The 24,309-nt window shown below is 41.9% G+C and overlaps 2 protein-coding genes across 11 annotated transcripts in view; one reads left to right on the top strand and one right to left on the bottom strand.

Moving 5' to 3' along the window:
* Positions 1 to 762: 762 nt before the first annotated feature.
* On the top strand, positions 763 to 13,792 carry PRSS35 (serine protease 35). The gene is made up of 2 exons (XM_079781603.1): positions 763 to 886; positions 10,777 to 13,792. The coding sequence occupies exon 2, from the start codon at positions 10,796 to 10,798 to the stop codon at positions 12,020 to 12,022; it is 1,227 nt and encodes a 408-aa protein (XP_079637729.1). The 5' UTR covers positions 763 to 886; positions 10,777 to 10,795; the 3' UTR covers positions 12,023 to 13,792.
* Positions 13,793 to 20,659: 6,867 nt separating this feature from the next.
* SNAP91 (synaptosome associated protein 91) overlaps positions 20,660 to 24,309 on the bottom strand; it is a 128,979-nt gene continuing 125,329 nt past the window's right edge. For 8 of the 10 annotated variants that reach the window (XM_079780738.1, XM_079780737.1, XM_079780736.1 and 5 more), the window contains 2 exons: positions 23,943 to 24,045; positions 20,660 to 22,155 (listed from right to left, as the gene is read on the bottom strand). In XM_079780738.1, coding sequence (XP_079636864.1) covers positions 23,953 to 24,045 — 93 coding nt within the window. In that variant the 3' untranslated portion in view covers positions 20,660 to 22,155; positions 23,943 to 23,952. Of the gene's footprint in view, positions 22,156 to 23,942; positions 24,046 to 24,309 lie in introns of those variants that run through there. The other 2 variants (XM_079780740.1, XR_013814001.1) reach the window with 2 other exon arrangements.

The following is a 24,309-nucleotide window of genomic DNA, read 5'->3' as shown; positions in this document are numbered from 1 at the left end:
TCCTGACTGATGGAAACCGACGAGCGCCCCCTGCAGGCGGTATGGATGCTCACAGGGTCACCCGTAGCTCAGCCGGCGGCCGAGGCAGTCTCGGCTTCCCGGTCCACTGTGGGCGCCTGTGGGCACCTTGGGCCACAGGTGACTTCGCACGTGGTGCTGGCGCCAGTCGGACCTGCCCCGTGGGCAGTGCGTCCTGGGAGGCGAGGTCCGGGGTAAAGACCGGCCTGGGAGAGGGCTGGGCAAACGCCCTGGTGCTGATGGCTGAGTCTAAGCAGCCAGCCGAGGGGAGGAGTGAGACTGAAAGTTAACTCCGGGGCGCTGCCCTCCCCGCTTCCAACACAGGCACACTGCAGGGTCTCTTCTTGAGACGGTCAAGGGATGCACGCTCTCGCTGCGTCAGATGCCTCCTGTAAGCCCACTCATAAGTGTGTCCCAGTGCTTAACTCATGCACGCTGGGGACAAAAACAAGGTGGGAGGGTTCTGTCTGCCCCGCATTTCACAGCAAGGTACGGCACCCCTCCTGCCCACCCCCCACCCTCCATGGGCAAGTGTCCCGGCTCCTTCTCCGTCCCTCTCTCCGCTGGCCCACCTCCTCCTTCCCCCTTCGCCTCCCCCCACCCCCACGTCCGCCCCGCGTCATCGCCCCCTTTCCCCTCCCATCTCCCCTCGGTGAGCAGCGGGGCTCTGCCTCCTCCGCAGTCTCTGCCGCCGGCTCCTGGAGGTGCCGGCCAGCGGTGGCGGGGCAGCCTCTGGCCCTGGCAGTCAGCGGGGCTCCTGGCAGCAGCGCCCCCATCCTCCCTCCGTCCGCAGCTCCTGGCGATCACCTCGCGGGAGCTCTTTTGATTCCTACTGGGCAGCGCCCTGGGGACTGAATAAGCTTCACAGGTAAGGATGGAGCGTGTCCCCCGCGCCCCCACCCCAACCGCGGGCGAGACCCTAGCGAGAAGTTGGAAGTTTTCCTTAGAAAGGTAGTACCCATCCAAGGAGAGCTTTTTTGACGGACTCTAAAGATGGGATCAAACTTAGCATTTTGTCCTCAAAGAGTTGAACTTCTCTTCCAATAGGCAACTGTGGGTGCCTGCCTCTGCACAGTTTAATACTAACAGTTCGGTGTTTGCATTGGAATATAAGTGGGATTCTTTCTACTTAGGCAGCACCAGAGAGGAACCTCTTCATTTTTATGATTATTAGCAGATGCTATTGCAAAAGGTGTAAAACACATTCTCATAAAGTCTGCTCTTGAAAACCTCTTGGGCAGGGTTCCTGTGAAAGCTAGAATCAATCAATCGCTTCAACTTGACTGCAAAAGGAGCAGTGGAAAACCGTTCTAAAATAAGAAGGTGAAAAGAAATAGAACAGCGTTAGACTTGCTGTAAAATACTCTAGCCAAAAAATTAAATAAATAAAAGCGGGGGGGGGGGGGGATAGATGAAACAAGATTGGCGAAATATTGATAACTGTTGATGGGCACACGGGGATATACTTCTTACTCTACTTGTGTGTAGCTTGGACATTTTCTGTAATAAAAAGTTTTGAAAGTTGTAGAAATATTCTTGCCCGATTCCTCTGACCTTTTCACATTGTCATTGGTTTGAAATGAAGCTGCATGTCCTATCTAGGTGCCCCCTCCCCCTTTTTATGAGTCCTACTAACTTCTGGAATTCTCATTTTATCCCAAGTACATTTGCCTCTAGAGAGGATTATAAAAGTCACATTTTGCTACTTGGAGACTTATGCTTAGAATCTGTTTTATAATTTGTAGAAAGAATGTTCAAATCCCAGCCAAAGAAGACATCTAGGCTTGAAAGTAGTGGCCAAGCATCATTTGGAATTCTATTTTTTAAGGAAATATCAGAGGAGCTCCTTTAGTGTGAGAAGGGATTGAACTCTCCAGAATTTTCTTCCAGACAGCCCAGAAACCCGGGGGCTTAAAAGAAACGTTTTCATGTTTTTAAATGTGAGACTGTTTAGCCTATGTGTGCTTGGCACATAGTATGTACCATTATGTGTTAAAACAAACCGTTGCTAATGTGAGTTAATTTTCCCTATTGAGTAAATTATTTATCTTTCCCTGCCCAATGCTCAAGCATGTTGCATTTTAACAGCAGGATCAGATTCAGAATTTTGGAGGTTGAAGCTTCCTCACTTAGCACTGAGTTAATTGCCGATGAGAAATCTGAGATGAGAGATTAGAAAACAGCGAAGTCAGATTAGTGGAACAAAAGTTATTTTATAACTTTGCTTAACTAAAAATTTCTTCAAAAGTTTCAAATATGTTAAACTGATGTATGATTAGCAAAAAAAAAAAAAAAAAAATAGGATCAAAAGCTGCTTGAAAGCCTGAAAAGTAGCAAACCTAATACACTGGTAGACATTCTTTGCTTTCCAAGATCAACTTGCAAGATATAAAAATAAGTCTGGGGCCATATGCTGTGCACTTCCTATCTCAATGCATGAGAGAGCCAGCAGAGGGTTCCCTCCTGGTTCCCCTACTACCATTCACCCCAAGTTTGATTTACACACAGCATAGCCATCGCATACATTGAAATGTACATGCCCGGGAAAAATAGCTGGAAAAAAAGGGAGGATTTTTTTTTTATTGTGATGAGAAACAGAAGATGTGTGTTACTGTAAAATAATCAACTGTGTAAGGTTACCATCTTCCTTTCCCTCATGTGCTGCCAAACTCTTAAAGCAGACATTACTTTGTCTCCGTTCCTGAAACTAAAGTTGAAACTCATGCTATGGTATGATATTTTGAATAGAAATTGGCACATTGTCAATGAACTTTCTTGCCTTCAGCATAGGATCAGCAGAGAGCATATCCTTTGGGAATGGATTATAAAGTATTTGATAAACATATGTGAAATATTTGGCAGCGTGAAGATTTTCCTTCATGTTGAAATGAATTGCAGCACATTGGGGGGGACTATTTAGCAATGCTGTAGGTCATAGTGGAAGTGTGCTGGCACTACAACGGTTTTCGGAAAACCACCTGCCAGAAAATTGTCTGGCTGTAGACAGCATTATCAGCTCTCAGTTCATCAGGATGGGCTCTGTGGCCTGTGGATGGGTTTTCTAAATGTGATACATTCCATATGTGACAACCATTTTGTGTATTAGTCAGTTACTTCTCCCCCTGCTGAATTCCACATGCTTTTCAAATAAATTCTATATCACAGCTCAGAAATGTAAACAATTTAAATGCAGGGCCTTAGATTTGCTATCACCAGGCTAACTTTGCCATCTAGTGGTAGCAATGTAGATAGCAGGCAAGTTCCCATCCTGGAGGATTAGGAATTGAAGCTTCTTGAGGATCATGGGTGAATAAGTTACTTGTGTTTTCTCATTTGTGGCTTAAATTCTTAAAAAATATGTATTTTTATTGATTTCATAGAAGAAGGGAAAGGGATAGAGAGAGAGACAGAAACATTAATGATGAGAGAGAATCATTGATTGGCTGCCTCCTGCACCCCACTGGGGATGGAACCCACAACCTGGGCATGTGCCCTGGCCAGGAATGGAACCGTGACCTCCTAGTTCATAGGTTGATGTTCAACCACTGAGACATGCTGGCCTGGCATCATCTGTGGATTAATCTAGGATGTTAGAGCTGAAAGAGATCTTAGAAATGTTCTAGTCTAACTTGATAGCTAAGAAGAACTATCGCAAGAACCTTAAATAAGGAGTCTTTGAAATGGTGCATAGTCTCCAATACCTGTTTGTTGAATAAACAAACAAATCTATCTTCCCTTTTCCAATTCTTGTCTCTCTCACAACACTGCTTCATGCCACCGTAAAATTTTACTGTGATCTGTGTTTAGTTCTAAAATTGCGTGCCTGTATACTTTTCCTTAAAATGAAAATTTTCATTTATGTTTAAGATGGCTGAACCAAACATTTTCCCACTTTATATCACTCCCTACTTCCTCTTTCTTTCTAAACACCCAGGGCAGACAATTTTTAAAAAGCCAGATTCTTACCTTTGTAAGTGTATTGGTTTCCTATTGCTGCTGTAAAAGAGTATTGAAGACGTAGTGACTTAAACAACACCTTACCTTACATTCCCGAAGGCCAGGAGTCTAAAGTAGCTCACAGGGTTGCTTTCCTCCTGAAAGTTCAAAGAGAGAATAACTTTTCTTGCATTTTTCAGATCCTGGAGGCCACCCCACATGCCTGGGCTCGCGACCCTGCACCCCCCCTGACCCCTGCCTCCACCTTCATTGCTCCTGCTCACTCCGGGCCCTCCTACCTTCTTATAAGGATCGCTGTGATTACATTGGGCTCACCTGGGTAACCCAAGCGAATCACATCGCAGAATCCTTAATCCCATTTGCAAATCTTTCACCATGTAAGGAACGTATTTCCAGGTTCTGGGAATTAGAATGTGGCTCCTTTTGGCAGCCATTACTTGGCATAAACAATGAGAGACACAGCAGGGGAAATGTATGAAGTCCCTTATAAATATCTACCTATGTGTGGACTTCCATTGTTTTATGTTAATAGTAATATGTTGCTGCTATATTGTTGAATGTATGTCATGCTCTGGGCATATTAGTTCCTTACAAAAATACTTTAAGGTATTCACCCTATTTAACAAATGTGGGAAATAATGTTTGGAGAGATTGAGTAACCCAGTGGTCGGCAAACTCATTAGTCAACAGAGCCAAATATCAACAGTACAACGATTGAAATTTCTTTTGAGAGCCAAATTTTTTAAACTTAAACTTCTTCTAACGCCACTTCTTCAAAATAGACTCGCCCAGGCCGTGGTATTTTGTGGAAGAGCCACACTCAAGGGGCCAAAGAGCCACATGTGGCTCGCGAGCCGCAGTTTACTGGAGTAACCTTCATAAAGTCACACAGCTAAAAAGCAGCATGTATAGACTTAAATTGGTTTGACTCCTATGCCCACTGCCTCCATAATGATGGAAACACCCCGTTCTTACTCTTCATATTTGTTAACGTCACTAACACTGCTATTTTCTCAAGGCTGACATTTCATACACGTTGTAACTTAAAGGCTGCGCTCCAGCCAGTAATTACCATTAGTGAGGGCCTGCAGTGGGAACTGAACTTTGTAAAATACATTTTCTTCTCTACACCTGCCCCCGATTTGTGAAAGTGACTTTTAAAGTTTTTACAGGTGTTCTCCAACACCTGACCCATTAAGGCTTGCCTTACACTTGTTTAGTCTTATTAGTAACAACCCCTCGTCTCCTGCTCTGGGCTTTTGCCTAAGCCAGCACTTCTCTCTGTTGGTATTTAGAAATATCGGGGCCAGGTCACAGCGTCTACCTGTTGTACGTCAATCTTTATTGAGCAGGTAGGGTATGAAAGTGAAGGAAGGAGATGGCTGGAGCATGTTTTCATACTTATTATGCATGTGTATAAATGTAGGCAGTGATGTGTGTGTGTGTGTGTGTGTGTGTGTGTGTGGAACAGGTGGTTGAGATCTTGGATGGTTAAGAAAAGGACAGGCAAGTTGTAGAAAGTGTCTGTGCAATCCTTGGTGTGTCCTAACATATACATAAGGTAGGAGTTGGTGTTGGCCAGCACTGCCCCCTGGAATGTTTAACAGATTAAGGCAAAATTCTGTTCCGTGGCGGCATACTATTTATATACATGAATTTGGACACCCGCCTCACCATGCATTACAAGGGACAGGTGAAAAGAAAGGCCTGAGTAAGTGTGAGTGTATCACCTGGTGAGGGAACGCAATCAGTGCCAGTCCTTGAGGTTAAGCCAGCAGCCTCATTTTTCATATACAAGAAAAACAGTTCATGTGAAATGTTTAATATAGTGAGCAGCCTTCTCACCGTTCATTAGTCCACCTGCCCTACCTGAGCTAAAGTATAAATATCATTATGTCATGCCAATAATATTCTATACATTTTAGATAGATTCCCTCAGAAAGTTAGTTTTTTTCTTTCACTGCAAGTCACTCCCTTAGAAATATTATTTTGACATGGACTCTGTTTCTTTTTAGGCTGAGGGCCTGATTCAGTTCCAGAATTCCTATGTAGATCCAGGCTATAAATAAGTCACAGGAAATGCTGTTTGAGTGTGCTGTGAGCGGGTGATGTTTAATCATATTTAAGATTAACAGTAATGAGAAAAATATATTACAAAAACACAGATGTTTGTAGGAAGGAGTAATTAGGAAAAAATTCATTTGGGAAGTCTCTAAAGTGAAGCTGTCCTTGAACAGAACAAAACACAACGGACAATAAAGGGAGTTTGAGAGTGTGTTGGAAACCATCCTAAAATAAAAATATTTGACTGTAAAATTGACTTTTTAGAAAACTAAAAGTGCTGTAACTTTAGCTCATGTAATAAGTTATTTCAAAGTGATATTTTTAAAAATTAAATTTAGTGGGGTAACATTGGTTAATAGAATCATATAGGTTTCAAGTGGACATTTCTTTAAAAAAAAAGTATGTCTTATTGATTTTAGAGAGAGGAAAGGAGAGGGATAGAGAGATAGAAACATTGATGAGAGAGAAACATCAATGGGCTGCCTCCTGCACGTCCCCTACTGGGGATTGAGCCCGAAACCCGGGCATGTGCCCTGACCTGGAATCAATCCTGTGACCTTTTGGTTCATGGGTCGATGCTCAACCACTGAGCCACACTGACCAGGTTCAAGTATACATTTCTATGATACATTAGTGCATTGTGTGCCCACCACCCAAAGTCATGTCATCTTCTATCACCATATATCTAGCCTCCTTTACCCTTTACTATCCTCCTACCCCCTTCCCTCTGGTAGCCGCCACATGTTGTCTGCACCTATGAGTTTCAGTTTTATATCCCACATATGAGTGAAGTCACATGGTTCTTAGCTTTTCCTGACTTACTTCACTTAGCATAATGTTCTCAAGGTCCATCCATGTTGTCACAAACGGCAGGATTTCATCGTTTCTCACGGCTGGGTAGTATTCCATTGCCTGTCTGTACCACATCTTCTTTACCCAATGCTCTAGCGAAGGACACTTTGGTTGTTTCCATGTCTTGGCCACTGTGAATCATACTGCAGTGAGCATAGGGTGCACGTATCTTTGAGAATAAATGTTTTTGAGTTTTTCATGTAGATACCCAGAAGCGGGATCGCTGGGTCATATGGTAACTCTATTTTTAATTTTTTGAGGAACTACCATACTGTTTTCCATAGTGGCTGTACCAATTTATAGTAATATTAATTCACCCATGAAGGTAGAACAATAATGATGAAAGAACCTGATTTTGATGCTTACCATGCTTTGGGCTCATTGGTGAGAGCAAATATCATCTCATTTAATACCCACAATTATGATATGAGGTAGAGATCATTATTATCCCCACTTTTCAGGTGAGGATGGAACTTAATGAACTTCCCAAATCCATATGCCTCATAAGTGGTAAAGATGAGACTTTACCTAAGTCTTCTCACTCCTTGGTCTGCACGTGTAACCACTATGCTGGTTATACGTGCAGACCAAATATTCTACATACTATCACAGTCACTTTCTGAGAGCATAGCAAACAAACAAAAAAAGTAGTAAGTCATCTTTTGTAGTTATATGTGGTCATTTCTGTTAATAATGATCAGGTACAAATGTGCAGTAGTATTTGCTCTATCAGTACAAGTTCATCTGCATACCCTGGTATTCTTGCTTCCTTCCTAATTCCCATCTACTCCATTTATTTCCATGGTCCAACCCACAATCAACTGTGTGTACACTGACTCATGGTGGAGAGCAATGACTGCAACCTCACTTTCATTAACCAAAATGAAGCCTCAACTCCAAGCCATCTGGAAAGTGACAGTTAAGGTCACAATTATAATGGAATATTGGATAAAAGGAGGAAGATGAGGGAAGACAAGGAATGTTATAGATTTCAAAATATAGATGCCCCAGCAATGGGGACTGCATCTTGTTAGGTCAATGAGTTAGTGCTTTTTGAATGTTGGGCATATGTAGATGGAGCCAATGAACTATGGGTTGCTCTATCAGTGAGAGCTGTCATTTACATTACATTGACATTTTACCACCAGGCAAACTTAGATTTTCCAAAAGAAAGCATCCATAAACACTTGTCCAATTTTAAATTACAGGCCAAATTAAGCTAACTAAATCCATGTCCTCTTATTACTGTGATTCTGAGGTCATGTTACAAGGCTGTGCCCTTCCCATGCCCAAGGATAGATGTGGGCATGGCTTTTATTTTTGTGGAGCTCGCTCCAAGGGCACCAGACAGGGCTGGGCAACTCATGCCACTGCACCATCTGTGGCATCAGATGTTGGAGGCATCTCATACCAGCCTACTGAATTTGAATCTTTTCAGATCTCTTATTAAGTCACTTATATAAAAGTAAGTTATTTTTTTTTCTTATTAAATCACTGAACCATTCACTGTTAGCAGTTGCTAAGATAGCAAAAGAGCAAACTTCAGAATAAATTTATTTTGTACACAAACATGGAGCAGATATCATTTGAAACCTGGTTAAGCAATCATCCCTGGAAAGACTGCCTTCCAGGGTGGGGCTCAAGCTACTACACTAGGGCCTTGGTTTACTGTGATTCTTGAACTGTACTGAGTATCAGAATTGCCTGGAAGGCTGGTTAAAACATAGATAGCTGGGACCCTGCCCCCTCCTGGAGAGTTTTGGACAGTAGGTGGTTGGGCCCTGAAATGATCACTTTTAACACATTCCTGGTGATGCTGACCCAGCTACTCTGGGGAGTACAAGCTCGGCATCCTTCAATATGACAGGGTTTATAGTTTGCCAGACACCAATACAGAATTTCATTAACAAATTAATAACATTCTTTTGAGTTGTTCATGTTTCATTTTGAGTCCCAAGTCAGGAGTAAAAGGAATGCCTCAGCTCAAAGCAGTTAGGTAGGAAGTGTTTCCCCTTACTCACAGGAAAGTCAGTCTTTTCGTTCTGTTCAGACCTTCAACTGATTGGGTGAGGCCCACCCACATTGCGGAGATAAAACTGCTTTGCTCATTCTACTAATTCAAATGTCAATCTCATCCAGAAACACCCTCACAGGCACACCCAGGGTAATGTGCAGCCAAGTACCTGGGCACCCTGTGGCCTAGTCAAGTTGATACATAAAAGGATTACATGGGGCTTTCTTAAAAGTCTGCCTACAGAGTTAGGACACAGAGCACCCGTTTCATTTAGTAAAGAGTAGGGAAACTTCTATGTTTTTGTTCATATTCTAGTTCAATGGAGAGGTTATGTAGTATATGTTTTATCAAAGAATGTTGTTTATTAATAAAATTCTGTACTCCTATATGGCAAAATGAACTCTGTTGTATCAAGCGATGTCGTATTCGACTCTGCCTCAGAGATAACTTGTGGTTTTCATGCCGGTGCACAGGATCCTATGGGTGTACCCTGGGTTAAGGAACATTCCTAACATTCTTCATTACTTTGTTTTCCACACACACACACACACACACACACACACACAAAAAAAAAAAAATTAGCAGAAAGCATTGAATGTCCAAGTGTTGTAGGAATAATGTAACTTTGAATTTGCCTCTGCTCTATACTAAATGCAAATCATTTGCTAAGCCTGGATATTTTAGCTGTTAGTTAAAAATGATGTGGAGCATAGCTTACAAATTTCAAAATTGCTGCTCCAAAACGTGCCACCACTGGCCCCACCCTCAGGAAGCAACAACTGACAAACATCAGTTCCACTACAGAGATTTACAGACCTGTGAGCCTAGAGAGGCAGGAGAGGAGGGCCAGAAGAGGTAAATACAAGAAGATGTAATATGTGACCGATCAGCACTCACAACTCTAACATTACTTACCACAGAACCACTGCTCTCGGAGGAGGAGACCCATGATGAACGGGACTATACTTAGTCCCTATCCTGCTCCCCCACGTAGCCGATTCAGAGTCATAGCCTGTGCTCCATAAATTCTTGTAACTAATGTTAACATAGAGGAAAAGCCCACTATGACACATGTTTGTATGTTGCTTTGCCTTAGATGGTAGTTCCAGGCACAACTTTGTTAAAAAAAAAAAAAAGTACAGAATACATTTTTCTAACTTTAGCATAAAATGACCTGTGCATGTTCTTTTTTATGATAAGGGGTTCCGCTTGTAAAAAATCAAAGCAGGTCAACAGCAGATGACCCCATGTATTTATTTCATAAGCCTCTACTGCTTTTAGAATAGTATCTGGTGATTTCAATTACGTCATCCATCAGCTTGGTCCCCAAACCATGGTTCTGGGAAATCCACCGTATTCTAATGAACGCTTTTTTGAGCTCTGTGCGAGGATTTACACTCTAGAGATGAGGAATCCTATGATTTTTGCGTTTAAGGAGCCAAGTGCAGGGGAAGGGCGGGCCATCTCCTGATACCTGTCAGTCTAAGTCATCTGGAAATAAGGTTGCAGGATACCTAGGAGGGAGGAGAGTGTGGTTTGGGCAGCAGAGACGCCCCAGTTAGCTACCCCGTCCTACTCTCCCACGCATTGGGCTGCCTGGGGAGGTAGAGGTGGAGATGGCAGGCTGGGGGAGGGGCAGAGTTAGGGCTGGTGGTGGGAAGATGGGGGGGAAAAACAATCTACTGATTTTGGAAATATGTATGAGCCTACTTTACAGGGTGTTTAATCGCAATAAAACCTAAGTTCAGGGAAAATAAGGACTCCTGTTTATGGTGAAGATGGGACCCAAGGCCTAAATGACATGGATAAGTAACATTTAAAAAGAACATGTTGTAAAGCTCCTCTTTTCTCTTTCTATTTTTTTTTTTAAGGACCAAAGAAAAGAACAAAATGGAAAAGGCGCTATTGTGGTTGATCCTTTTCACCCTTGGGTGGGCCCTCCCTGATGGATCAGAGATGGAGCAGGATGCTATGTGGCATTTGAGAAAAGTGCCCCGGGTTGTCAGGGAAAGGACTTTCCATCTCTCGAGCCCCACATTTGAGGCCGAGGCCAAGATGGTGTTCCCGAAGATGTGTGGCATCGAGTGCCAGGAAGAGCTCCCGGCTCCCAGCCTCCCGGACCTGGAAGAGTCTCTCTCCTACGAGACTGTCTTTGAGAATGGCACCCGCACCCTGACCAGAGTGAGAGTGCAAGGTCTGGTGCTGGAGCCCACGCAAAATACCTCCACGCGAGGAGCCCCGGCGAGGCGAAGGAGGCAGGTGTACGGCACCGACAGCAGGTTCAGCATCTCGGACAGAAGATTCCTGACCAACTTCCCCTTCAACACGGCCGTGAAGCTGTCCACGGGCTGCAGCGGCGTTCTCGTGTCCCCCACGCACGTTCTGACCGCCGCCCACTGTGTCCACGACGGGAGGGACTATGTGAAAGGGAGCAAAAGGCTGAGGGTGGGGCTGCTGAAGATGAGAAATAAAGGACGTGGCAAGAAACGTAGGGGTTCCAAGAGGAGCAGGAGAGAAGCGAATGGTGATGCCCCAAGAGAGGACCTGAAGGAGAGAGCCCGGGCTGGGAGGAGAAGGACGAGCTCCGCTGGGGGTCAGAGAGGCGCAGGGGGCAGGCCCTCCTTCCAGTGGACCCGGGTCAAGAACACCCACATCCCCCGAGGCTGGGCCGCGGGCGGGAGCGGGGCCGCCGCCCTGGACTACGACTACGCTCTCCTGGAGCTGAAACGCGCTCACAAGAAGAAGCACATGGAACTGGGCGTCAGTCCGGCCATCAGGAAGCTGCCCGGGGGCAGGATCCACTTCTCCGGCTTCGACCAGGACAGGGCCGACCAGCTGGTCTACCGCTTTTGCAGCGTGTCCGAGGAGTCCGGGGACCTGCTCTACCAGTACTGCGACGCCCAGCCGGGCTCCACCGGCTCCGGGGTCTACCTGCGTCTCCAGGGGCCCGACAAGAGTTGGAAGCGCAAAATCATCGCCGTCTATTCCGGGCACCAGTGGGTGGATGTGCACGGCGTGCAGAAGGACTACAACGTGGCGGTGCGCATCACCCCCCTCAAGTTCGCCCAGATCTGCCTCTGGATCCACGGCGAGGGCGCCGACTGTACCTACGGGTAACGGCAACCCGAAACCGGGCCGGGGGCGGTCCAAAGCGCAGAGAAAACCAGTTCCGGTGATTGCAGCAAGATCACCTCGCCGATTATGCCTGGACACGAACTCTATTAATAGCGTTTCGATATTTTTATACATCTACTTTCTCAAGATCAGGAGGTTTTCCTGCATTTAAAACCGTGTAGGTAAAGATAGTTGATGGGCCTTTCCATGCCGCGTATATATTCTTCTTTACATGGTGGTTAAGTTTGGTTTGTGGAAAACAATTTTTTGTCTCCTTCTGGCCTTCTTAAGAATTAGACACTCTTTAACACGTCAAGCTGGTGCCATAAGTAATGTGGTTTCTCAGTGCAGTGATTCTCAGGGTCCTGACTCCAAGAAGAATCTAATGTGGTGCTGGTTGCAAATTAAATGGGAAACGGCATATACAGAGGCGGACGGTGACATTGCAAATCGAGTTAGAGGCAAAAATTTGCAACAGTTAGGACTACTCTGAGATGGACCCATTCAGTTAGTTCATGCCCTCAGTGTTTCTATTGCTTTCTCTTGGGTCTGAGAAACTTTAGTTTTTTGTTTGTTTGTTTTGTTTTTTTAAAGAATTACAAGGAATAGCTTTATAAACAAAACTGTCAACTATTTTACTGCTTTGAAAAACATCGGCCGAAGTGTGTATAGTTTAAAATGAAAGAAATACTTCATCCCAGGAAATAAATCTAGTTTAAAAATAGGGAAGCTGAGACCTTTTAAGATCTCAAGTTTTTATTCAGCTGGTGTTCTAACCATGGACTTCTCATGCATGCAGAGGGGAGATAGCTCAACAGTTGTACGTCAGTGATCTTGCATTTGAAAGGCACATCACTTTATGCTGTACAGTCTCCGTGTGTTTTTAGGACAAGCAATTCTCGTCATTTTCAAGCCAGAGTCTTTTTTCCCCTCGACAAAATTCAGCTTTCTTCGTAGGGCCTTAGGCATATTATTTTTGGCAAATTCTTTAAGTAGCAATTTTAAATAGATTCCTTAAAATGAATATGATCTACGAATACTTTTAAAAAGAAGGTTCTGATTATTTTCATTGGGACCAAGGCTGTTCACTCACTCTGGCCATCACGGCAGCCTCAGCAGACAGAGAGAGTCCACTGGCTGCCCTGGGGCACTTTGTACCTATTTCCTGAATGGTTGGGTATAAAAGGGCATTAGTTCAGGCCCTTATTTATTATTATTTTTTTGTTAATTCCCAACCATGTATTTTTCATTGATTCTAGAGAGAAAGGAAGAGGGAGGGGGAGAGAGAGAAACATCGATCGGTTGCCTCATGCCTGAGCCCTGACCAGGGACAGAACCCGAAACCTGGGTATGTGTCCTGACCGGTAATCAAACCCATGAAACTTTGGTGCACAGGATGATGCTCTACCCACTGAGCAACACTAGCCAGGGCCAGGCCCTTATTTCCAAGGGATTTTAGTAATTTGTAGATGAATGAACCATGAAATTCAGGAACTACACGCCTAATCTCTGGTCTGCTCTTCCTGGCAGTTTCGAGGGAACACATTCTCTCTGTCATGACACACCCAAGTTACTGATTTTGCCAGAGTTCAAATTTATTTTATTTGTTGTTATTATTTTTATGAATGGGGAGTTAAATTCTTGATTAGTATGCAAAGGAATATTTGATCAGCTCATGATAAAATGGTTTGTAAATTGTGTCCCAAACAGCTGAAATTCAACCCAAGTGTACGTTCTTTTATGTGAGTTGGTGAAAAAAATCATTCAATAAAAAATTTTAAAAGTAAATCAGTTATAATTATTATTGTATTTGTATATATATTTTTATGCAGGGTTTCAGCAAGTATTAAATCAACTGTTATTTACTTAAAAATGATTCTATTTCATTCTAACCACATTTCGCTGAGTAGTATTTTATTATTGGCACTAGTGGAACAGGGCTACTGACTCAAAAGATTTGTTCAGATCTTTTTTGGAAAATCGTCTATATGATCATTGCAAATAAAGATGTTTCAAGGTGAATTTTGCACACTTATTGCAAACATGCACACACAAAACTTCATCTTAGATGCTTACAAAATAATTCCTGGGATTTGAGTAAATTCAGACTAATTTAGGGTGTTCAGTGTCAGTAGTTTGGTGTTTAAGGTTAAATTCTGAATATACATAATCTCCTTAAAATCATTATACTTTTCAAAAATATAACATTTAGTTCATTTTCTTTGCAGAGCTTTATTTGATTCTCCCATTCTCTTATCTTTTCTAACTGAATTATGAATCGATGGTGAAATCTTGTTCTCATCAGATGGGGTCACTGTATAGGATATACAGTTTTTTATCCACTTATCATATAACAAAGGGGGAGAAAACACCCTCAAATGGTTTTCTAAAGTCTAGGGACGAAAATTCCCTGTTTACTCCTCTCTGTAATTAATAACTGGCAGTTGCATCCTGTGGGCATGGTGTCTTAAAATAATTTGTATTCCCAATTTGGGCTAATTTGCTTCACCCACAGGTGAGGTGTTGTCTTAATCTGCTCGGCTGTCATAACGAAATACCCGAGACTGGTGACTTAAACAATACAAATTGATTTCTCGCAGTTTTGAAGACTGAGAATTTCGACAAGGTAGAGTTCTGAAGCCCCTTTTCTTGGTTTGGAGGCCGCCGTCTTGCAGTGTGCTCCCACCCGCTCTTCTCTGTTCACTCTGAGAGAGAGCTAGTGAGCTCTTTGGTGTCTCTTCATAAGGGGACTAATCCCATTATGAGGGCTCCACCCTCATGATCCCACCTAACCCCAATGACCTCATTCAGGCCCCATTTTTTTTTGGGGGGGTAGGGCTTCAACATATGAATTGGGGATGGGGATAGCGCACAAACATTCAGTCCATAATTAGGTGTCTATTCTAAACCCACAAGTTGCATCTTGGGCCAGGCTTAGGGAACTCACAAACATCCCAGTCACCAGAGGAACTAGGTTAAGAGCTATGAATGGCAACTCAGCCCAGCCAATCGCCTTCTTCCCGCTTTCATTATCATCATCTCAAGTGCTCAGACCTGGGCCATAGGAGGCAATTAATATATGCTTAAAGTATCAAGTATTCGTTGAAGGCATTGTTTACTCTCTGCTACATGATAAGCCTTCAAAAAATTAGAGATATTATCTTAAGTGTATATTGTATTAAAGATAAAGCTACATATCTAAATAATGGAAATACTTATTATAATGAGAATTTTACTCTCAGAATATGGTGGCATTTAAGGAATCAGATATTTGCCATATTCCCTACTGACTTGTTTGAGTTTCTGATAAACATGCCTTCAAACTAACAGGTCCCAGGCTCCTGCAGTTACTCCTCATCCTCTCCATCAGCCATGCAAACATTTAATAAGATAAACTTTGCCTCAGAACTTGCCTCCAAAATATTTTTGTTTTAGTAATATTTTAAACTTTCCAATAATATCTTAAGATCCCTTCACTTTTTTCAAGCACTGGGAAGAAGCTGGCTACTTAGAATATCTACTTCAATTCACAATGCAGCCAATATGTGAATTTATTATCTATTTTTACCTTCCAGTATGGTTACCAAACTTTGGCTATGTGAGCACATTTCTATCTATATTTATAAATGTTTTATTAAAACTCAAACTTAAACTTATGTTATTAAAATTCTCTGTGTATGTATTCATATCCTGAAAAGTGTGTATACTTTCACACATGTGGCATAGATAAGGGACATACTTTGGAATCTCTTCATATAACTGAATACAGATGATTTTGAAAAGTTCTAGGCTTTTGCTCAGCCTACTATTCATTTCCTTACTCTTCTCTATAGACATATGAAAGCATACCAATATGTTATGCTTATAACTATTGCATAATCAATATAACATTTAGTTATGTCCAGTATGAGTTTTGGAGGGCAGCACATTATAGAAAGATTTTCATAAAAAAAGCTTAACCTATATTTTAAAAAGTTGTTTAAAAGAAATGATAAAAATAATTTTTAAAAAATGAATAAAAAAGGGAAACATCAGTGGTCTACAGAATTGACTTGTTTTTATACTCAAATGTAATTCTAACCTCAAAAGTAAAGAAAAAATTCTTTCCCCGATATTTTATTGAACCCCCAAAATATTGAATGTTAATATGTGTTATTGAAAGTTTAGAATTGGCCATACAGCTGCACCTGATTTATGCATGCACTTAGCATTGTGGTTTATAGATACACCAACTCTGGTATAATGGAAACAATTCTGGATGTGGAATAAAAGACCTTAAATTGTCTAACCAGAGTAGACTTCCCTGTATAATGTAAATGTTCACTAAATATAATATCCTGAAACTTGCAATTAGTTTTCAAAGATTACAGAAATGACTTAATATAATTGAAAGAAAGACTAGAATATCCTAAGAGCAGACGTCAGCAATCATTTATCCCAGAACTAGTGTGAGTGTGAGTATGTGTGAGTGTGTTTGCTGCTGGCCCTCTTGGGAGGATTGGGGTGATACAACTCTTGTTTTCTCAAAATAGTCATCTTCCCCTCTCCACCAAGATGTTACTCCTAAACTTCCAGCTCCAGGTGTGTAGCTAGCAAACAGTGCAGTGCTTTTCTAAGAACTGCCCATTAAGGAGTTTATCTCTTCTCAGCTGGACGAGCCATTCAGGGACTTCCCAAGAATAATCCCTAGAATACTGAGGCCCCTGGAAGATAAGGAGAAGCCCCTTCCTGCTCCATGCACCCGCCCCTTACCCGTTTTTCCCTTCCCATTAATTGACAGGAATCAAAACTTTGCAATTTTGTTTTCCTCAGAATTTAAACTGGTGCTACTGACCCAGATACCAGATCATAAAACACCACAAATCTCAGGATATAAGAGAAAAGAATGTACTAATACACAGTAGAGAGTTCTGGGAGGACGTGAGACTTTTCATCCTTAAAACTACTTTCAATGGATCAGTGGTTAGACAAATTTGTAGCCAACAACTTAGAAGATACAGCTTCTAAATTCTTCAAAAACATTCCTTTGCAATACCTACACAAGTGCTGTTTGTTTTTCTTTTAAAAATCAGGATTGGCTTGGTGCAAAGATCCTACTGCCAAACAAAAGTACCACTTTATCAAGCAATTGCCTGAAAATAAAAGTGTGTTATTTTTGAGACAACTGGATTTAGTCTTTGCCACTGCACTTGAAACATTTACTTTAAAAGGCTTTCTTTGTGGCCTGCGAAAATAAGTGACACTATTGTACCCACCCAATGGGCAGTGGTGCCACTTCATGTGGATGGTCCATGACTGATGTGGTTCTCCAAGCGGATGTCCTGGGCAACCGTCAACCCGCATAGAGCAGCTTGTCTCTCGTGCACATACTCCCAGATGAAAGCTTGGGTTTCGGTGAAAACTAGTGTACCATTATGCTGCACGGGCCACCTTTTTATAGCCCGTAACTAAATGTGTCAATTTTTAGGCTAGGTCAAACAAAATACTCTTGGTGGCTTTCCTATTTTAAAGTGTTTGGAAATGTTCTCTTTTTCTGGAATCATCTGTGGCTTTCCAATAGAGCTACCTATTCAGAGTCCACTGGATTCATGATGTTTCAGTGGTTTCCCTTGCCTAGTGGTTTCTGAATTTGGCTGCTCATGGAAATAACCTAGGGAACTATTTCAGAAAGCCCGTTTCCAGGGCCTCACCGAGATCTTCCCTGGAGTCTCTCAGTGTGAAGCCCAGAAATCTATATTTGATAAAGCTCTCCAAGTACGTATGACGATCACCCAGGTTTGGGAACCACTATCATAATCTATCTTTCCTAAACTGATTGTTCTTCCGCCTCACACAGTTCTCCCTCTGCACAATATTTTTCTTTTTCTTCCAGGTTACATGTTTTCTCAGTTTTACCTGCCTTCATGTTTTTCCTTCTAAACTCCTTCCAGTATGTTGGTGAGGAAAATGGTGACAAAACTATCAAATACATAGGTGGGATTCTTTTCAGTATTTTTTTTAACGCCCTCACATTTTTATTTTATACACTTGTCTTAGCATTTCTACAAAAGATTGCTAAAGGGAGACTGCTGGTCAAAAGCTTTGTTCATTATATGTTCTAATAGCTACTGATGATTGTGTATGTCCCAAAAAATCTTTTGCCTTTCTTCATTTTTAAAAATTACAATAAATAACATGAAAGCTAGAGATCAAAGGAGACACCAAGAACCACTTGCAATAATCACACCATATAGAAAGTGATTCAAATCTTCAACTTAAGATGGTGTCACCAAAATGGGTTTTAATTGGTGTTAGTTCTTTTATTACAGTAAGCTGACAGAGAATTATTAAAACTCTAATACCATCTATATATATAAAAAGCCAGCGACCAGAACACCATAACGACCGGAATGACTGGTCACTATGACACCCACTGTGCCCAGCAAACCGGCCTGATCGGGGGTGGGGTGGGGGCCAGCTGGCCAACCTCCTGAAGCCCCTCCCCTGGGCTGGCCCTGCCCCCGATGGGCCCCCGCCACCCTAATCAGCCTGCAGCCCTTCCCCGTGGCCGGCCCCTCCCCCTGGCTGGCCCCGCCCCTGATCGCCCCCTGTTCCCCAATAGGGGGCAGGGCCAGCCAGCCAACCTCCTGCAGCCCCTCTCCCTGGCCGGCCCCCACCACCTCAATCAGCCCGCAGCCCCTCCCACCAGCCAGCTCTGCCCCTAATTGCGCCCCCCCCCCCCCCGCACACCATTTGGGGGCAGGGTCAGCCTTCCCACCATCCACAGCCCCTCCCCACAGCTGGCCCTCCCCCAATTGACCCCCCCTAATCGGGGACAGGACCCACCAGTCAATCGCCTGCAGCCCCTCCCCTCAGCTGGCCTGGCTCTGATCGGGCCCTGATTGGGGCAGGCCAGTTGGCCAACCTTCTGCCGTCTCCTCCTTCCAACAGGCCTAGCCCTGATCTGTCCCAATTTGGGCTGGGCCAGCCAGACCCCACCGTGCATGAATTTGTGCACTGGGTCTCTAGTTTGACAATAAAAGCACTATGCAGGTTATTCTTCAGTAATCAGAAATATGATAGTAGCCCAGCAGTATCCAGGCAGGTGAAGAGATCTTTAAGAACTAACGTACTGTGTTCCTCCTTCAGACACTTACCTGGCACTTTCTCAGGTGCTCATTGCTGAGGAGATGAACAGGGGGAGACATTTCCTGCCTTTGAGGCTCACAGTCAGCCAAAGCAGATGCCATCTTCACAGCTGATTATAACACTAGAGGTCCAGTGCATGGAATTCATGCACAGGTAGGGTCCCTAGGCCTGACCTGCAATCAGGGCTGATCTTCCCTGGCTGCTGGCAGATAGCCCCCCCGCACCCCTCCCCCCCCACACCGGTCACCCTCTGTGTGTGAGGTGACCGAGGTGGGGGGCGATCAAAGCCCTGGCGCCACCCAGGTCCACTGCCACCCACCCCCAGTTCCCGGTTCTCCATCGGGCGATCAGGGCCTTGGGCTGGGGGCAGCTCCTGAGTTGAGCATCTGCCCCTGGTGGTCAGTGTGTGTCACAGCCGACCGGTTGTTCCGCCGTCTGGTTGATTTGCATATTACGCTTTTATATATATAGATATGTTAAATGCCATAAAGGCTGTTGAAAATTGTGTTCTGAGAAGAACAGGGTGAGGCGTCATGATGGGCAAGAGGAATTCAGCTGCACCGGTGGGGTTGGTGAGGTAATTTCCGCAGAGGGCCCTGTGTGGGCCAGCAAAGTGCTTGGTGTCCCCTGGCATGAGTGGTGGTGTGGTCACACACAGATCAGTGTGCTTGTGCACTTGTGTGCACACATGCACAGGGTGGAGTTGAAGCAGAGGTGAGGCTAGAAAGGCACACGGACCGTGTGCAGGGACACCGTAAGTAAATTGGACCTGAGCTGAAATTATCCAGAGAGTTTAAGTTTTTGGGTGCCCAGAGGGCCTCACCCAGCATCTCAGCTGTGAGACAATTCCCCTACAAGGACACCATGACGCTCACCAATGGAGGACTCTTGTCCAATGGAAGAAAAGCTTCTTTTTTAAAAATTCAGGATTAAACTTAAAGTGATTTACAATCTAACACAACATTTCTATTACAATATGTCCACAAAGGAATATAGGATCAAATGTAATCTATAAAAAGTCTATATTATATTATATGTTATGTCATCAGATACTAGCTTCTGCAAGTCACTTCCCAAGATACAAAACGAGGTAACTAAGGGAAAGTTAGTTTTAGAAATAAGTGTATGCTTCCATTTGAGAAATATTTCCATTGAGATTGGACTACTTTTTGAAAAAAAAAACTACTTGGAACACCTAGTTGTAGGCATAAAGCCCCCCAATTTTATTAAAACAGGCTAATCTACATTTTGTGTCTGAGTGACTATGCAAGCAAGTGTGTGAGTAAAGTCACATCATTCTCCAACTTCCATGGGGAATTCTCACAAAACCATTATGGATTTAATTGCATATTTTAAAAGAAAAGTTCATCCTCTTCTGTTTTGGAACATGGAATTTCAGGTTAGGGGGCAGCAGCCAGAGTCCCAAATTTAATGATAGCTGATTAAAATTGTTCTTTTCCCCCTTATTTTTAATTTATTGTAAAATTATCAAAACTATATTTGCATGGACAGCATTTCTCACCCTGAATGTTTTAAAATTTTTAGTATTTTGTATGTGTGTGTCATTGGAAACAGACTTTTCCCACCCCTAAAAAAAAAGAGTGAGGAAAAGATTATGTTTGCATTTTCTTTGTTCAAGATGTTTATTGCATCTCAGAGGGCATACATGCATTGGGTTTTTAAACTGAAATACAAAGAAAGCCATTTTGAAATTGGTTTTAGGTAATTTTTCCCCATTACAGTGTATGTTATCCCCACAATAAATTCAGATACAACCACTTTAAAATGGTACCATACATCTATTAAATAATTTGAAAAATAGGCAAACACCTTTCCAACCCAATATGCTTTTACAAAGAGCGGCCAAGCCACTAGCAACACTGATCAACAGTGACCTCATTTATGCATCGAAATCTTAAGCCAAGCCATCAGCACAGTGTGACAACAAAAAGTAAAGAATACAGTATGTACAGTAAAGGATACAATTTTCTGAATTAGTTTAAATTCTAATCACAATGGTACAACAAAACCTACTTTGAGCTCGGTTGAGGGATGGAAGAACACTAGTCTACAGAACACACAGAGAAATACTAAATTAACAGGTGTACATAAAATTCACAATAAAATAAAATATTTGCAGCAATTTTTCAATTACAGATATACCTTGGGGTGCCTTCATAATATCACTTGAATAGCACATCTCCAATTGCATTTGTATGGACATGATAGACACAGACCCTTGACTTTTCAGTGCATTTAATCAAGAATGAATAAATAGGCCAATTTAGGTGCAAAACCTGTCAAATATAATTAAAATATAGATTTTAATATAGCAGTGATTAAATAGGGAATTCTCACATTTTTTTTCATTCTTGATAAGGTAGCTTCAAGGAGAAATATTTATTATGGACATTAACCTTTATATTTTTTTAAAATAAAATTTCTTAACATATACAGTGCCACAAAAATAAACATTTCTCACAACAGTTGAAGTTCCTGTGATTGGAAAAATGTATTCCACACCGAAAAAAGTTTTGTATATTTAAGTGTTTTCCTTACTATTTGATATTATCACACTATTCCTGTAACAGAGATGCAGAAGAAAAGAGAATTTATGGAGAGTTTAGGTTTGTCCAAAAGTTATATATACATTGAAACCTTCAAAAACACAGACACATCTTTCCAAATGGCTCACCACACAACAGCTGCATCATCCGTCCATGGGCGAGGTCAGAAAAGCACTAAGGGCATGAGAAACATCCACTCATTGTTTACATCATACAACACAAATAACCCAAATACACTACAAGTCTGAGAGTAGGGATAACAGCTAAGGGAGTACACATTCCTAAGGTTCACTTTCACAGCTGTGCTACACGTTTCAGGAGAGAAGTTATGAGTAAGCATTGGGTTTGGTACTGGTGGCTCACTTTGTAAGTCTGAGCATCAATCTTATCTGAAGTCTCCAAACTCAATATTTTTTTCCTAGTCAGTCACAAAAATTGCAGCTGTAAAGATAAAAAGCACTTGAATTAAAAAACAGTATGACATACTCTTCAAGCATTTTATTTATCTCCCTTGCAATGTTACTTCATAGGTAGCATGAAAAATCTTTATGCAAAAGGTTTCTATGTTACAAGATTCACCTTCATATACCTTTAGCCATTCTCTAAAATGAGCTTACAATTTCAGCCAGGAAATTAAAAAACACAACATTTTAATGTATAGTTTTGTTTTAGAAAAAAATTATATCAGCAGAATTTTGGAATTTGGATACTTAAAAATCTTAATAGTAAGACATTCAATTTCAATTAAGTATAGCTAACCTTTAGAAAAGAGCAGTGAAAAAGGGGGAATGGCAGGGACTTCTATTATTATTATTGTTGTTGTTGTTATTATTATTTATTTTTTAGTCATGGTGCTCAATGTGTCACCAAACAGTTAAACAAGTGACAGAATAGAAGAGAAAGGAGATATTCTTGGTGACTCAATGCCTTCATTTACTCTACTCCCACCCACACTTCACCAGTCATCGTGCCACAAAACCTTTCCTGGGTCTTTAAAGCTTGGCCCTGTGGATAACTCTTCACAAAACAGTCAGTGTGTATCTTCCTCTTGACTGTGAATCCCTGAGGGACTGTTTCAAGGATCTCTGTTTTGGGTATTTAACAGCATTCTTGACATATGATAAGAGCAATATTCACCGAGTAATAGGCAGACAAAAGGCTGCTCTGTGCAATGTTCTTGGTCACTCCTGGAATTGCAATTGCTCATTGTCTTACCTATGCCTACATCAGCCCAGTCCAACCCAAAGTAGAATATAAAAGGCACAAGAGAAATTACTTGGCTGAGATGTCAAAGTTTTAAATTATTAACTTTGTATAAGAAAAAAAAATAAAGCAGTAATTTAAAAAATCTTAATGGGCATTAGAGAAAGTTTAAAAATATACAGGTATAAATAAAAAATAACACTGGGTAGTGGTCCAAAAGTTCAACACTCTGCTCCTCCAGCGTGACCTTGGGCTAATCACCTGATGCCAAGTATCAGTTCCTTTAGCTGTGAAATGGAGACTATCTGGCTAGTTTATCTCACTGGGTTTGATCTCCTACAGAGAAGATCAAAGAAGTTAATGACTGAGAGGTGGGTAGGGAAAGTACTGAAAATAATGAAAAGCAGCATTATTACTGCTCATCACACTCAGCAAGTATTTGTTGAGAACCTCCCCACTGTGTAAGGTGCTGGGGTGAACAGTCAACTTTTTCCTTCATCGTAAGTTCACTATTAATCACTTCATATTACGTTAGGAATTTAAAACTAGAATGTTAATTTAAAAATTCTACTTGAATGTAGAAAAGCAAAGGGTAATAATCTAAGTTTCATTTGATGAGGCCAAGAAAGGCTGAAGAAGATAAAAATACAGTATGTATCCAAGTATATTCTTAGGTGATTTCTAAATACAGTATCATAAATATTACCTTTTTATAAATTCCAGTCACAATGTACCAAGTAGCTTGAACAACTTTCTGCTTTATCAGTATAATATCTATGCTTTCCAGTCTAAGGACAATTTGGAGATTTGTCTTTCTCTTAGTTTTATAAATTAAGTAAGATTTAAAAAAAATCATTGATAATTCATTAATAGCTTTTAACATTGATTAAAAAATATAAACACTCAAATTATAATGATCATATACATGTATTAAAAACACAGAAGTACAAATATCATACCTAAAATAGCTAAGCATTGCACAAGTAATTATTACAAGCCCACAGGAAAAGCTCAATATTAGATACCTTAAATTGTTTACAAGAAATCCTTGATGTTAAGATCCGCTAATGGGTCCTTTGCTGGAGGTTTCTTGGGACTCTGAGTGGCAGGTGTAGGGCTTGGAGAAAGCTAATGGGGAAAAGCCAGCCCCAGAGAGAAGAAATAGAAAGCAAACAAGAAAGATAGATAAGCATTAGGCAGAGCACGCACCACCGAAAACACACATGCGGAAGATTAGATGGCTAAGGGATTACAAAATCTACTTTGTTCTACTTAGTCACAGTGTTGTGCTTAATTTTGGACTTGTAAAATACACTTCAGATATTTAGCTTTTTTGAAATTCTTTCATATCAGATGCAGCCAAAGAAAAATTGGAGGACTCTGATAGAACAA

Source organism: Cnephaeus nilssonii (assembly GCF_951640355.1).
Source record: "Cnephaeus nilssonii genome assembly, chromosome: 9".
In the NCBI taxonomy this organism is placed as follows: domain Eukaryota; kingdom Metazoa; phylum Chordata; class Mammalia; order Chiroptera; family Vespertilionidae; genus Cnephaeus; species Cnephaeus nilssonii.
The sequence above is the reverse complement of the archived record's forward strand: the minus strand, read 5'-3'. Positions and strand labels throughout refer to the sequence as shown.